The following is a 14,137-nucleotide window of genomic DNA, read 5'->3' as shown; positions in this document are numbered from 1 at the left end:
TACATTCTCTTAATGAATAGAGGGATTTATTGTAATGGTGTTTATAAATGGGAGCTACAATCTTAAGGGGCAGGATGAGAGCCTTGGGCACAGTTCATCCTCCTAAGCCTGGCCACACCCCTACCTGGGAAAGGGAGAGGAATCCTAAGAATCAGCCTGAGGTCCTGCTCCTCTTAGAACAGAACTGGGCCAGAACCTTGCCTGATGCTCCACTGAGGGCTGCTCGCCTATGACCCTCGAAGGCGCAGCTGTCAGAGGCAAATGAAGGCAGAACCTTTCCTGCAGTGCACAGTCCTTCCAGGCAGCCCCAGCCTCTGTCATGCCCCAACCTGATCTCTTCGTTGATGGCGTCCAGCTGTTCCTGCAGCATCACAGCCAAAGTCTGGGCATCTGAGTGGCCACTGGGTGAGACAGAATCGACAGAGGCCACAAGACCCCCTGGCTCATCCTCATCCACATCAGAGATCTCAGGGTCACTGTCAAAGACAGCAGTGGCCTTGGGGGCCAGCACACCGGGCAGTGGAGATGGCTCCCAGTCCTGAGTGGAGGAGGAGGGTACAGGAGTAGCAATCAGACACCAAGACAGCTGAGGAGGAGAGCTCCCCGCCCCACCCAGCACCACATCTCCTAAGGAGCTTGGTACACATGCAGGCCACTGAGCTGAGATCTGACTCCTAGGTGGTTTGTTTGTACAGTAAGGCCTGAGAACTGCTCTCCAGCTCACACAAGGGTTAGCTAACAGAGTCACTAAGAACAGACTCCAGAAAGACCACCTTGGCTTGAATCTCAGCTCCACCAAATACTGGGAAAGTTGCCTAACTTCCTTGTGCCTTAGTTTCTTCATTTGTAAAACAGGGACAGCAACAATACCTGCCCTGTCAGTAGCTGTGAAGCTTAAGTGAAGAAATGCAGGTGACCCCTTCAGTAAAGAGTCTGGGCAAAAAACAGACACTATGTAAAGGCTGTTGGTTTTGTTTGTACAAACCCACAAAAGATGACTAGATCTGGGGACCAAGGCAGGCATGAGTGTCTTGTGTCTCCCAGAGTTGGAGCACATTACAGGATCAACTCTGAGTGGCAGTAGCTTTTCCAAAATCAGCCTATAAACCTCTTCAGCAGAGCAAGGTCCCGAAGAAGAGAAAACCAGAATGGAGCTGAGGAAGCCAGAAAAGTAGTGGAAGGAAAGGAAATAGCCAGGCCTGGGTGGGCTGCCAACATGTGGCCTCTACGACCCAAGCTCCCCCAATGCTCCCTTAGGGTTCTGCTCTAGCTCCTGTCACATTTAGTCTGAGTTCCTGGGTGGCTTCTGTGTCTATGCAATGAAATAGAAAAGGACAGAGGGACAAAAAGATTATGATCAGCCTGGGCTCCATAAGGGCAGAGAAGTTTCCCCCAGCAGACCAGGCTCTCCTTCCGTCTCTATCTGTATCTGCTAGTGCCCCAAAGCATGTGGAGGACCTGGACATGCACAGGACTAACAATTAGCAGGCCAGGCAGGAATCAGACTCCTCCAGAAGACGGAAGTCAGCCTTTACAGCACTTTAGCTTCCATTACTTTCCTCAATCTCCCTCGGCCAAATTATACAGGGTGAGACCACAGCTGCTCCTCAGAAAATTCCAGGTGCCATCCCAAGAGCCAGGTAACCTGTCATCCTTCCTTTCCCCCTATAAATCACAAGTGTTGTTCCAGGAAGCTTGCCAATTGTATCTTACCCCCGCGGCCCCTCCATGAACACCAGAAACACACGCCTGCACATCCAGGCACACGCACACACGCTTCAGTGAGGCCTTGGGACCTTGCTGGCTGCCTTCCAGCCCCTACCTCCTGCCCACCAGGAGGCCAAGGCAGGGGGGGGCACAGCTGTTGCAGCTGACAATGGCCCCAACCCCAGGGCTGCAGCTGTTGTGGATATGGGGGAAGACAGGGGAGGATTTGCACCACATGCCAGTCGTCTGTGTAACTGGAGCCAGGCACGGAGCCAAACTGACCCCAAACTCCCCAGGGAGACCTCCACACACTTACCCCTCCACCTGCTCACCTTGGCCGATTCTTCCCTCAGGGCGGAGTACCGGCGATGTAGGCCTGGGGGTGCACGGGCAGTGGCGCTCAAGGAGAACCTCACGTCCACTGCACTGCCCATGTGCGACCTTGAGAGGACGGCAGGGAAGAGAAAGGACACCCCTAAGGACCAAGAGACCCAACCGGTCTTCAGCTCAGAGAAGTTTCACCAGACATGCAGTGATCATACATGTTCGTGGAGCTGCCACACAAGCACAAGACTTAGGCTCTGCTGCTCCAGTGTCAGAATCACCTAGGGAGAAAGTTCTAGGAAGCAGCTTTCCAGTTAGCATAAGAGGGATCTTCTCATAGTTTATTATGTTTTTAAAAAGTTGAGTTCCCTGTCAGGTATTCAAGTGTTGGTTCTCTGACCTTTTCTGCCCAGAACTGTAGGAGGGCTGCAGGCACTGAGAGGTCTGATGGATGATCGCTGAAGGGCTTTGTCTTTTGATATTCTCCCCCAGAAACTTTCCTCAGGTTTTCTGATAATGTAGACTGAGTTCCTAATTTGGCTAAAATTCTACCCAGTATGTCCCCATCTTCAGGAAGCTTTGGGAGACCTCAAAGCTGTACCAAAGGCTGAGGCTAGGTTCTAGGATGAGAGAAGCAGTCTCAGGAGAGTCTAAAAGCCTACTCTGATGTTTCTGTGCTTTCTCAGCTGGGGGCCAAGTGACGCCCTTCATTCCCATTACAACTCAGCTCCAGTTCAGTGATGGGTCAGTGATCATACAGTCAAAGCTAAGAATTCCCAGCAAATAAGGAACGCATACAGTGTTAAATGGCTTGGAATAGTCTGGGACAGTTCTGATTAAATGAAGGGTAGCTCTTCTGGTCACCTACTGGAAGGAAAAAGCAGAATCCCAGCTCTCATTATATATCTCTGTTCTTCACCTCTTTTTGTATTTCTATTCTGCTACAGTAATTCCTGATGAACTTGAAGATGGCACTTGAGTTTCTACCAACCTACACCCCATGTTTCTCCCCTCAAGTTCATTTTTCTCTAATTCTCCACACATACCTGTTTTCTTCTCCTCCACACATACCTATGTGCTTTCACCTTTCTTTTTTTTCTTTTATAAAAAATAATTTTATTGAGAAAAAATTTGCAATGTGACAGCTTCAAAAAAGGTTAGTAGGAGAGTTACAACAATTAATACATTGCACATTGTTGTCTTTGTAGCAGTCATTCATAGCACAAGATGCAGACATGATATGCTGTCCAAACACTATTAGTACAGATCTTTCTTCTTATTGAAATAAAAGAAAGTAGCTATATATCTATCCTATTTTGGTTATACAAATACAAAATTGTCCTTTAATCATATCACATTTTTTTGTTCAGTTTTGTCAGAAATGGGTATTCCATTGCCATCCAAATATTGTAGGTGCATGAATTCAGCAAAATATTTCAATATAGTCCAGTAGTCCACGAGAATCACCTTTCTTTATAGTAACTGATCTCTCTATCTCTAATATAACAAGAGTATTTAGCGAAGAGGACCTCCAAGGTTCTAAACTAAGAGACCATGCTTCAGAGAGAAAACAGCCAGGAGCCCTGAACCTCAAGTGGCACTAACCACCTCAGTCTCCTCAATCTTCATCCTGTCTCTTTGGGTAGAGAATTGAGGGCAGGCTTGAGCTATGAGTTCAATGCCAACTGCTTTCCAAAATGTGGAGAAAAATCCAGAGCTTCTCTAAGGCACAAACAATAATTCCCTTCTCTGTCTCTTATACTGCTTTCAGGTAAAGGGACACCAGAACTGTATGAGTACTATGGTGTCTCAACTTCCAATGGTAAGGAAAACTTTCCTGTCTCAGTTCAGTTCAGCTGCTTCTGCCCCTTCTTCCTATCTAAACTCTCAGGTGATCCTTGACTCTCAAAAAGCAATCGCATCTCAGAAAAACTAGTGAGTGGGCCTCTGCACCAGTGGGCTTTGTGGGCATGGGAGGGCATATAATTCCTGCAGACCGCTCTCATGGGGACACCTGCTGTCAAGGACAGAAACTTAGCAGTGAGAAAAGCAGCCTCTGATTTCTTCCTTCTCTGCATCCTCAGAGGACAAACACTTCCTAACTGCCCTCCTCACCAACTCTCTGAGCCTGTGTCCCACCCTGAATAGGAGGAGGACGCGGAAGTCCTGGGTGGTCTTTGGTTGGGGAAGTCTTCCCTGCTGCAGTACCTGGAATGGATGCCATCCACAAATGGGCCCCCTCGACCCTTTAGCTGGTCCACCTCTTGGCGTAGTTTCTCAATCTCTTCAGACAGGCGGCCCTGTGCCAGGCAGACCCATGGTGTGGTGAGGCCCAGGGAGGGGGCAAAGAGGGGAGGGTGAGAATCAAAGAGGAACAAAGAGGACAAGAGAGTTGGGGAAAAGCAGAATTCATTGCAAAGGCCAAAGCCAGGGGCCATGGGCCAGGCCACACAAAGTGAGCAAAAGGGTCTTAAAGGGGCTGAGCCAGGCAGGTTCTGTATGGGCTGGGCTGCTGGACCAGGCCACTAACCCTTATCACATCATAGAAGCCTAGCAAGCAAGGCTAGGCAGCAGGGACCCAGCCCCCTCCACACATGCTGTGGCAGGGTGCTGGCAAGTCCTCCCAGAATCGCTGGGTCTGAGGAGGCTCCAAGTCCTTAGACTGAGCCCTTCCTGACCCCTGCGTATAGTCTCCATGTATTTTTGTTTTACTCTGGGGAATGATAAACAGTGTCTGTTGCATTGGGCTATAGTGAAGGAAGCATGGTAAGTATGGCCTGACACAGGAGCAAACACAGTGCTGGGTATCAGGAGGTATGTGTGCAGGTGCGCGCGTCCTTTCCTCACTGCACCCCTGCCCTCCAGGAGGGGTGGGCTGGCTGTGCTGGGCACCTTGTGGTGATGCTGCTCCTCAATCTGGCGCTGGGAGCTCTCCAGCTCCTGGATCAGCGTGTTCTGGGGGAGAACAGCTATGAGCCAACACTCCCTACCACCACCTCCCCTACTCTTATTAGGCCTGTGGCTTCCTCTCCCAAAGGGGCACATTTCCCTCCACCGCCAGGCCAGCTATCCCAGCCCACCTCTGCAGGGCTCCCACCTACACTCCTCCCTTCTGGCTCCCCGGGGTTCAGCCCCACCCCGCCTCACCCAACTCAGGCCCCGCCCCTAACTAACCTGACTAACCTATCACATCCCAAGTGGCCACTCCGCCCAGTCCCAGCCCGCTCACCACACCTTCTCCTCCAGGGCTGCCATGCGCTCTTTGAGGTGCAACTGCAGTCGCTCGTTGGACTCGCTAAGTAGCCGGTCCACAGTGTCCGACAGCCTTTTGTTATGGTCCTCGTTCATCTTCTCCCGCTGGCGCACCTGCACAGCCGGCCCACCTTACACCAAGCTACCCTAGAGTTTTGTTGCTGCCCCCCCACTCACTCTACTACCTCCCCAACATACATCCTGGAAGCCTGCCCCAGAGGCTACAGGAGAGCCCAGCCTGCTGTCCTCACCCTTGCTAGCTCCTGGTTCTTCTCCTCCAGCTGCCCTTCCAGCTGCCGCAGATGCTCCTCTATGTTTCCGTGCCGTTCTTCAGCCTAGGGGTAGAGATGGCTCAGTGGATCCTAGGGATCCCTGCCCTCCTGCCTCGGCTCCAAGCCTCACCAGTGCCGGGGAGTCTTGGAGGTTCAGGCTTCAGCTGCTAAACAACTCCAGCCTTCTACTTTCTACCATCTTGGTGTGGAACTGGAATTCCCCACTGCCTTTGCTCCCAAGCACCTGACCCCTGCCAGGTCCTCCACTTCCTTCCCACTTAGAGCTGGCAACAAGAGAGGCCATCAGGCTCTTCCATATCCAGAAAAGGCTCCACCTGAAAGGAGAAGCTACAGTATATCAGCTCTGTGCCTTTAGATAGATGAAACTGTACTTAAGACCACAGACTCAAGCCAGATGGCCTGGGTTCAAATTCTGGTTCCCTCTTTTACCAGCCATGTGAGTTTGGCCAAGTCCCTGAACTTCTCTATGTATTTTAGTTTCCTCAATTGTAAAATGGAGGGTAACAGCACCTGTACCCACTGGGCCATTGCAGGGACTGGAGGAAACAATCCTTGCAAAACAGAACACAATAAGCACTCAGAATGCTAAATTTGCATCAGGTGAGTTATAATGTAATGAGAATCATCATAACCCAGGGACAGAAGGGAACCAGTGTTGAGTAAGTGCTCAGCCTTACTCAGCCATCCCAGGTAGAGCAGTCTGTCTTGCCACCCATGTATCTCCAGAGATGGAGAACCTATTGTTTCTGCTAACAAGATAATCTAAAATATCCCACCTCACAGCCAGGAAACCCTTCCTTAAAATTCTCCTGCTATGACTCACTTGAACATATTAATCACTTCAGCCCATCCCTTTTTATCAGCTTTGGCTCCACAGCCCCTATATAACATCCTCTGCTATAATTTAAACCATGCCCTTCATTCTTAAGAGTTGGAAAGATAGTCCCTAGAGACCACCAAGGCCAACTCCACCATCAAGGAGAAAAGGACACTGAGGTCCAGTGAGGGGGTGACTTTTCCCAGCAGACATGGTTCTGGGCCTACTGAGGCACAGTCAGGCTATGAGCTCCCTCCCCAGAGTTCCCAAGCTGCCACACCAGTACACTGGCCAACCTTTTGCCTTCAGGGGCTCTGGGGCTGAGCGCTTACTCAACACTGGTTCCCTTCTGTCCCTGGGTTATGATGATTCTCATTACATTACAACCCACCTGATAAAGCCCCCATCCAGCTGAGAAGATGCCTAAATTCTTCTGTTTAACTCTCAGCATATCTAAGTCCATGCAGTTCCCTAACTCCTCCAGCACCTGATTGTTTTCAGCCTGCACCCGTCTAGGAATTATTACCCCATGAAGTTAGCTCTTCATTAAGTAAAGTGATATTTCCTTTTATTCATCCTAAAGCTGCAGCCATCAAGCAGCCAGGGGTGGTCTCTAGATCTAGAACTTTTCAATTGCTAAAGAATGAGGTACACATCTTAATTCCCACTTCATAACCCCTCCAGGGATATACAGACTTTGATCATAGATGTCTTTCCCACTGCATCTTCCAAAAATAAAAATCTTAATCTTTCTATTTTAGCCCCAGTGGAAGTCACAACTATATTGGTGTCAGTGATAATACAAATACTTTGCATCAGTGTAGTCTTTTGCCTTAAAGTATTCTTATTCCTCCTTCCAATGGGAAGGCACTTCCTTGTGGGATAAAGAGAGCAGGGATTGCTCTTCCCATAAAAGACACAAGGTAGCATGTCCTAACATCATGCAGTGAGAAGCAGTTCTCTGACTCAAGGCTCAATGTGTCTCCCAACATGCCAGAAAGACAGACCTGAAAGAGCACCAACACCTGTGCCCCACCTGGCTCCATAAGAGGAACAGCCTCGTGTAAAGCAGAACAGTGGCAGATCGCAAGCCCTGCTCCACTTGCCTTGGTGAGGGCTGCAATTCTCTGGGCCAGCTCTGCCTCCACCTCTGGCAGTGTTTCTGCCTTGCGCATTGTCTGTTGCAGCTTCTGCTCTGCCACCTCCAGCAGCTCCTGTAGATGTCGGGCCTTCTCCTCACACTAGCAGTGCAGGGGAGGGGATGGGGGCAGTGACTCAGAGAGAGCACGAAGCCTCCCCACCCCTGCCCCAGCCTCAGCAGAGAACAGGCAACAGGTCAGAAGTAGCACGAATAAGCTTGGTTCTTGATTTCTTCTTTCCCAAGATCTGCAGGACCCCAGGAGCTCCTGGGCCACCCAGAAGTGGTTCTGGCAAAACCAGCAGGACCTCTGGTATCAACTGCAATCCCTACCCCACCTAGAGAAGTTACCTGGCGATGCAGGGACTCCTTGTTGGCCAGCTCATTCTCCAGTTTGTCGTTGAGGTCATGGATGGATGTGGCCTCACGCTGAGCAGCCAGGTAGCGCTTTTCCAGGGTGGTGATTCGCTCCTCCATGTCCTCCTTCTGGGCCAGAGCCTGGATAGGGGCAGAGGGGAGGACAGGAAGAGTGACCAGCCTCTCCCTGCTCTCCTCTCCACACCTCCCTTCCAACACATGCATAGGGTGTAACCTATGCTCTCCTCTTGGTGTCTGGCCATGGGCCAATCATCCCATCACTTCTCCCCACACTGGGCCCTCAAGAGTTTTTAATCTTACACTCCCAGTCCTTGCCTGGACCTCTGCCACACCCTCCTAAGTGCCAAGTGCTTGCACCTGGCAAGAGGAGGGAAGTGACAACAGGTGTTGTAGGACCTCACTCACCTCGCGGAGGTCCCGCTGGTGTTTGCTGCTCAGCTCCTCTGACTTGATAAGGTCCCGGCGGGCTGTGCCCAGGTCCTCTTCAAGTTCTGCCACAGTTGCTGTCAGGGTGACCAGTCGCTCCCGGGCCTGGCTCAACTCAAAGTTTTGCTTCTCCAAGAGCTCCTGTAGCTCCTCTACCCGGCCCATGTCCTCCTCCAGGGACAGGGAGCCATCAGTCAGTCACGGGCCTCAGGGCATTCCCCTGTGCCCCACCCCAGGAGGGTGAAGGACCACACATGCACAGCAGATCAGGGGTCTGCCCCAACACTGGGGCACACATCAGGTACACTTTCCTTCCCCGGGGCCCCAGGAGCTTATTCCTGGAGAAGACCAAACACCCATGTTCTCCTGACTATTTCTTGGAAACAAGAGTTTCTGTCTGTACCTGTTGTCTCTCTCAGCCTGTTATAACCCAGAAAAGATGAATTTTGGGAACAAAGACTCCAGGAGGAATCTCACCTGATGCTGACATATAAGGCAGATGGCCCCTAACAACTCAGTGAGGAAGAATACCTTGAGTGCCTTACATAAAACCAAAATCTATACATTATTTTGCAGGTGGAGTGCAGAGAAGAAGGACAGAGGAGTGGAAATATTGCAGAAAGCCCCATATTTAATTCAAGCAGTGACTACTGAACTCAGGCAGGCAGGGTCTCCCTTTCCTATCTTGGGGAACAGAGGCCCCGGCTATGTGGCACCCCATTACCCACCTTCCATAGACGTTTTGGTCCCAGCTCCATAGTCCCTTCCTCTTCTGCCACTCCATCCCGAACCCCTGCCCCCTGCTGCAGGGCAGACACCTATTGGGGACAGTGCCTGGCAGTGAGTAAAAAAGAACTTCCTATACATCCAGACCTGCTCTTGGAAAGGCTGCCTGGCCAAGCCTTGGTTCCCAGGGTCCAGCCACCATGGGGAGAAACTCCATGAGGTGGAATATGGTGAGGCTCAGATAAACACTCCAGGCTTCCAGGAGCTGTGGTGTGCAGACGGGATGTGGACCGAAGACTCACCTGCTGGTGGGCTCCTGCCAGCTGCTCCTCCAAGGTGGTAACTCGCTCTAGCGCCGCCCGGAGCCGCTCTCGTACCTGCCCAGGTGAGGAAAGATAGATGAAGGAAGGGGAGCCCCAGGGGACTCAGTCTGGAGGAGCCCAGGCTTTGTCTACTGCTGTCAGCTATGAGGGGAAATGAGGGCCACCCACAGGTGACCTAGTAGGACAACGAATTGGGCCAGTGGAAGGACGGAGCCAGTCCTGAAACTGGAAGACAGCTTTTCCTAAATAATTAATGCAGGAAAGGGACACAGGAGGCTCCAGGGGAGAGAGCAGGGCCAGGCGAGTACCTTCTCGTCCAGGGCCTTGTGGTGCTCAAACAGCGACTTGAGGGCCTTGAGCACCTCCACCTCACTGGAGACCCCCGAAGGTGACTGGGCCTGGCGTTTCACCACAGTCATCCGCAGGGACCGCTCGTGGCGGGACACCAGGCACTCCAGATGTTCCAGAAGCAGCTGGCAGGGAGCAGTGGGGAGCAGGAGGGACAGCTGTGAGTACGCACCTCCGGGGCCATGAGCGGAGTCCATCAGATCACCCAGGGGACATAAGCACAGCCATCCATCCCAGTGTTGTAATGTTGAAATTCTTCTGTGTGCTAAATCATCACCCCCAAATTCAGTACCCACACCCTGGTCACCCCCACTTACCCTTGTGTTGTTCCGTTCTGCTTTCAGCTCTGATATCTCTTCCTCCCGCTCTAGAAGTTGTTCCCGACACATGCTTAGCTCCCGGGTTAAGGTGGCGAATTCCTGAAAACCCCCCAGGGCCTCTTAGCGCTTGGGGATTTGCACCCCAAGCAGCGTCCTGCATGTCCAAGTCCATGGGGGGGCTTCTCTCACCCACCCCTGACTTCCACCTGCCCCTAGATACTCCTAGCCCATTGCACTGCAGGGCAACAAACCCAGCTGCAAGTATGAGCTTCCCCAAGGGCTCTGTGTCTTTGAGGCTGCTTTGCGGGTCAGTATCTGTCAGGATCCTCAGAACTGGCTGTCACCCAGGAATGAGGAAGTTACTGGGTCTGCTCCGCAGCATATCCCCCTCCAGCCCTCACCCATCCTTTCCATTCAGAGTTGTCCTGTGGAAACTGACAGAGAGTAAGGCCAGCTCCATGGGGCACAGTGAGGGCCACACCGAAGTATATAGATATTAGAGATGGCAGGGAAGGATGTGCTGAAGTTTCTGTCTGAGGAAATCCCAGGAATTCTCCTCTATCCCTTCCCCAGGCTCTGCAACCTGCAGGCGGTGGCTAGCAAAATAAGAGAATAGGTGGAACACACACACACACACACACACACACACACACACACACACACACACACACGCTGAAGCAAGAGGACCTGCGGGACCAGTCAACCATGTGAATTTAACTCTGGCTTCCTGGGAGCCCCCTTCTGACGCCACAGCACTAGTCTTGGCTTTACTTGGGCACCAAGTACCTCTTCTGGCAGCATCCACCCCATGCTGGCAGGCACAGGCCCTTTCAGAGACTTCCAGTCCACTGTCTTCTGTCAACACCAGCATCTAGGGATGAGACGCTGGCCCAAAGTTTCTTACCTACTTAATAGCCCTCACCAAATTCTAGAAAGGATCTCAGATACATGACCTGAGCTCTGGCTGCCAGTGTCTTAGAGGGACCAAAGGCTGCAACCCTACCCCCACCACAGCCTTCCTAGCACGCCAGAGTTGTCACCAGAGGATAAATTCTCAAAGCAGCCTCCCCTGTCACTCCAGACCACAGAAAAGGGGAGGCAGGGGTTGTGGGAAGGGACAAAGGACCAGAGAAGCCAGAGCACGAGGAAGCAAGAACTCCTGGCCCTATTCCTTGATTGCTGCCCTTCTGAGAAGGCCATGGCTGAAGGAAGCCAAGGCCTACTTTTTACACTGTGGAAGTAGAAGCCCAGCACTGTCGCACTTGCAGACACAGACACAAACACATTCACATGCTTATTCACACGCAGACTTGTGTCCAGAGGCAGGCCTTGATGGCCTGTCCCCAAGCCCTATGACACAAAGAGCTATGATGCTCCACTCTCCCCTCAAAGCCAGTAGTAGCTCGGTGCTTCCTCTTCAGGATGCCTGGCCCCTTCTTCCTCAACTCCCGGCCATCTGACAGACTGCTGTCAGGATGACCTCCTGATTCACATCACTGTCCACAAAGTTAAACACACGTATGGCGTAGTCAAGACACATAGTGAATGTTGATTTTTTAAAAAAATATTACAGTAAAAAACCCCACATTGCTATTAATCTCTCCCCTCAAAATCCTCCCCCTCACGTTGAACACACTTCTCCCATCATTCTTGCTGTATTCTGAAGCATCCTGGCAGGGCTCTTTCATGAGGATCACATGAAGACAGGATCAAAATTCAGTGAATGCTGCTGCCAAGCGCCATCCAACTGAAGGGCAGGCTCATCAAAATATTAGCCTGTGCTCAACCACCATACACACCAGATCTGGCACCACTGACTTCCAGCTGTTCTCCAAAGTCAAAATGACCATGAAAGGTTAATGTTCTAAGTTCAACTAAAGACACAAAAGAGGATTTCCAGAACTGCTTCAGAAAGTGGCAGGGGGCAGGGGAGATGGCTCCGCAGCATAAAAAAGAAAGTGGCAGGAATGATGAGATAGATACGTTTAAAGTGAGGGATAGTATTTTGAGGGAAGCTATTGACAATGTGTTGTTGCCTCTAATAATTTTTAAAGCATAATTAAATATTTAAGTATCTTTCAATCATACTTTACATTCTTATCATTTTCAAATTTCTATCTCAAAGCTCCTTTCTCCTCCAAGACCCGGTCCATCTGGTTCACTTACCTGTTTCCAAACACCAGCAAGCCTTCCCAGGCCATAGCTTTGCTGGGTGGGCTCCCTCTTCCTATAGAACCCAACCCTCTCTGCCACTTGAATGAAAGCAGATTCCTTCCAAAGCTCATCACCAACAGCCCAGCCTCCAGGGAACCTTCTCAGACTCCCCAGTGGAAGACTCCTTGCCTCCTTTGAAAACCATTCAGGCCAGGCATGGTAGCTCATGCCTGCAATCTCAGTACTTGGGAGGCTGAGGCAGGAGGACTGTTGAGAGTTTTAGGCCAGCCTGGACTACACAGAGTTCAAGGCCAAACTGAATTGCATGATGATGAGGCTCTGTCTCAAAAAAAGAAAGGAAAAAGAAAGAAGAAAGGTAAAAATGAAGAAAGGAAGGAAGGAAAGGAGGAAGGAAGGAAGGAAGGAAGGAAGGAAGGAAGGAAGGAAGGAAGGAAGGAAGGAGTGAGCCATTCAAAACCAGCAACTAACTTGGGAGTCTACCATTCAACCATGTATATTTATGAGTACCAGGTACAATGCTGGTCTCTGAGGATACAATGCCAAGAAACATATAACTTTTGCCCTTGTAAAGCTTCCAAGGTCAAAAACCGGGAAGACCTGGGATGGCCTCTCAGCTTGGCCCTTGCCCACGTTAGCTGTGTGACTTTGGACAAATGACCTACTCTCTCTGAACCCAGTTCTCTGATCTGTAACACAGACCTCTCTCCAGGAATGGACGTGAGGAGGAAATGATTCCAAAGTACAGAAAGCACTTAGCAGGAGCCCACCAAAGCAGCTATTTTTATCAGCCATGCTGTGTTAAGCACCCTTTGGGCCTCTCAACTTCTCCTACATTCTCCCCTAGTTGTCTGGGTCCTGTGTCTCCTTCCTGGTTTCCGAGTTCCTTGTGACAGGAACTAGCTCATTCACCTTAGGGTGCCTTGTCACAGAGAGGTAGGGGACCCACCTGCCCACCCCAACTTTTCACCAAGGCTCCATTTTCTATTGACTCTGCCCTCATTGCCCCATCCCTGGTGCTCCCAGAACTCCTTGAGGCTGCCTCCCCACCCCAGCAGCACCCTCAGCAGCTCAGGGTGCGCCATGCAGGTGCCCATCACCTGATTTTAGTACTCATCCTTCTCTTACATCCAGGCAGTCACTCTGAGCCCTGTGTTTGCAGCACCTGGCTAACCAGGGAGGGCTCACACCTTGTTTCACAAGCAACAGAATAACTCAAGTTCCTGCTCTGTTCTGCACCCTCAGAGCATGCATTTTGCCTGGAATATCTGCCAAAGGGATAAGTAGGAAGCAACACAGAGCCCCGAGGCCAATATGGTAAAACATGTTGGGAACAAGAGCTGCTCTTGGGAGGGAGTGTAACTCCCCTTCGACCACCTACCAATGACAGTCATGAGCAATTGATCGGCCTCCCCAAACTTTAGTTTCTTCATTTGTAAAACAAGATGATTTTGAAAATGCTACCAACTTCATCGCTGAGGGAATCTGGTAAGGTAATCCATACAGAGTGCACAGAAAATATGCAGTTAGGGGTGACGACGTTATGGTGAGTAGCAGTGTCGTTGAGCAAGAAATGGCATGTTAGGATACCTTGCTTCTGTCTGTAACTGACTGTATGACTGCTCTCGCCTCTCATCTGTGGAACAGGGAAGATGGACTAGATCTCCTCCGTTTTGGGGGCTCCCCTTATTCCATCCACCATCTCCAAGAACAGGGTCTTTGGGTGAGGAGCAGGTAGAACAGAGATTTCTTTCCAGTCTAGCGTGCCACCTACTGGCAGTCTGGCATCACTGCAGTTAAGAACTACGGCTGGATTTTTTTCCTGCATCAAAGCTCAACGCCGTTTTGCTAAGTGAAGCCACTTCTAGACTAAGGAGCTTGGGAGGGTGACAGGAAATGATTTATGCAGGAAG

General features: G+C 50.9%; 1 protein-coding gene across 4 annotated transcripts in view; it reads right to left on the bottom strand.

Annotated features, from left to right (window-relative positions):
* Window positions 1-14,137, bottom strand: part of Ppfia4 (PTPRF interacting protein alpha 4) — a 49,266-nt gene that overhangs the window by 23,784 nt on the left and 11,345 nt on the right. For all 4 annotated transcript variants that reach the window (XM_023708069.1, XM_023708070.1, XM_012512991.2 and 1 more), the window contains 13 exons: window positions 10,050-10,151; window positions 9,693-9,857; window positions 9,364-9,438; window positions 9,064-9,153; window positions 8,315-8,506; window positions 7,883-8,029; window positions 7,500-7,634; window positions 5,535-5,618; window positions 5,266-5,397; window positions 4,924-4,986; window positions 4,240-4,331; window positions 2,040-2,148; window positions 330-538 (listed from right to left, as the gene is read on the bottom strand). In XM_023708069.1, coding sequence (XP_023563837.1) covers window positions 330-538; window positions 2,040-2,148; window positions 4,240-4,331; window positions 4,924-4,986; window positions 5,266-5,397; window positions 5,535-5,618; window positions 7,500-7,634; window positions 7,883-8,029; window positions 8,315-8,506; window positions 9,064-9,153; window positions 9,364-9,438; window positions 9,693-9,857; window positions 10,050-10,151 — 1,595 coding nt within the window. The remainder of the gene's footprint in view (window positions 1-329; window positions 539-2,039; window positions 2,149-4,239; window positions 4,332-4,923; window positions 4,987-5,265; window positions 5,398-5,534; window positions 5,619-7,499; window positions 7,635-7,882; window positions 8,030-8,314; window positions 8,507-9,063; window positions 9,154-9,363; window positions 9,439-9,692; window positions 9,858-10,049; window positions 10,152-14,137) is intronic.

Source organism: Octodon degus, unplaced genomic scaffold (genome assembly GCF_000260255.1).
Source record: "Octodon degus isolate 3935 unplaced genomic scaffold, OctDeg1.0 scaffold00009, whole genome shotgun sequence".
NCBI classification, from domain to species: domain Eukaryota; kingdom Metazoa; phylum Chordata; class Mammalia; order Rodentia; family Octodontidae; genus Octodon; species Octodon degus.
This window is presented reverse-complemented; position numbering and strand designations above follow the sequence as displayed.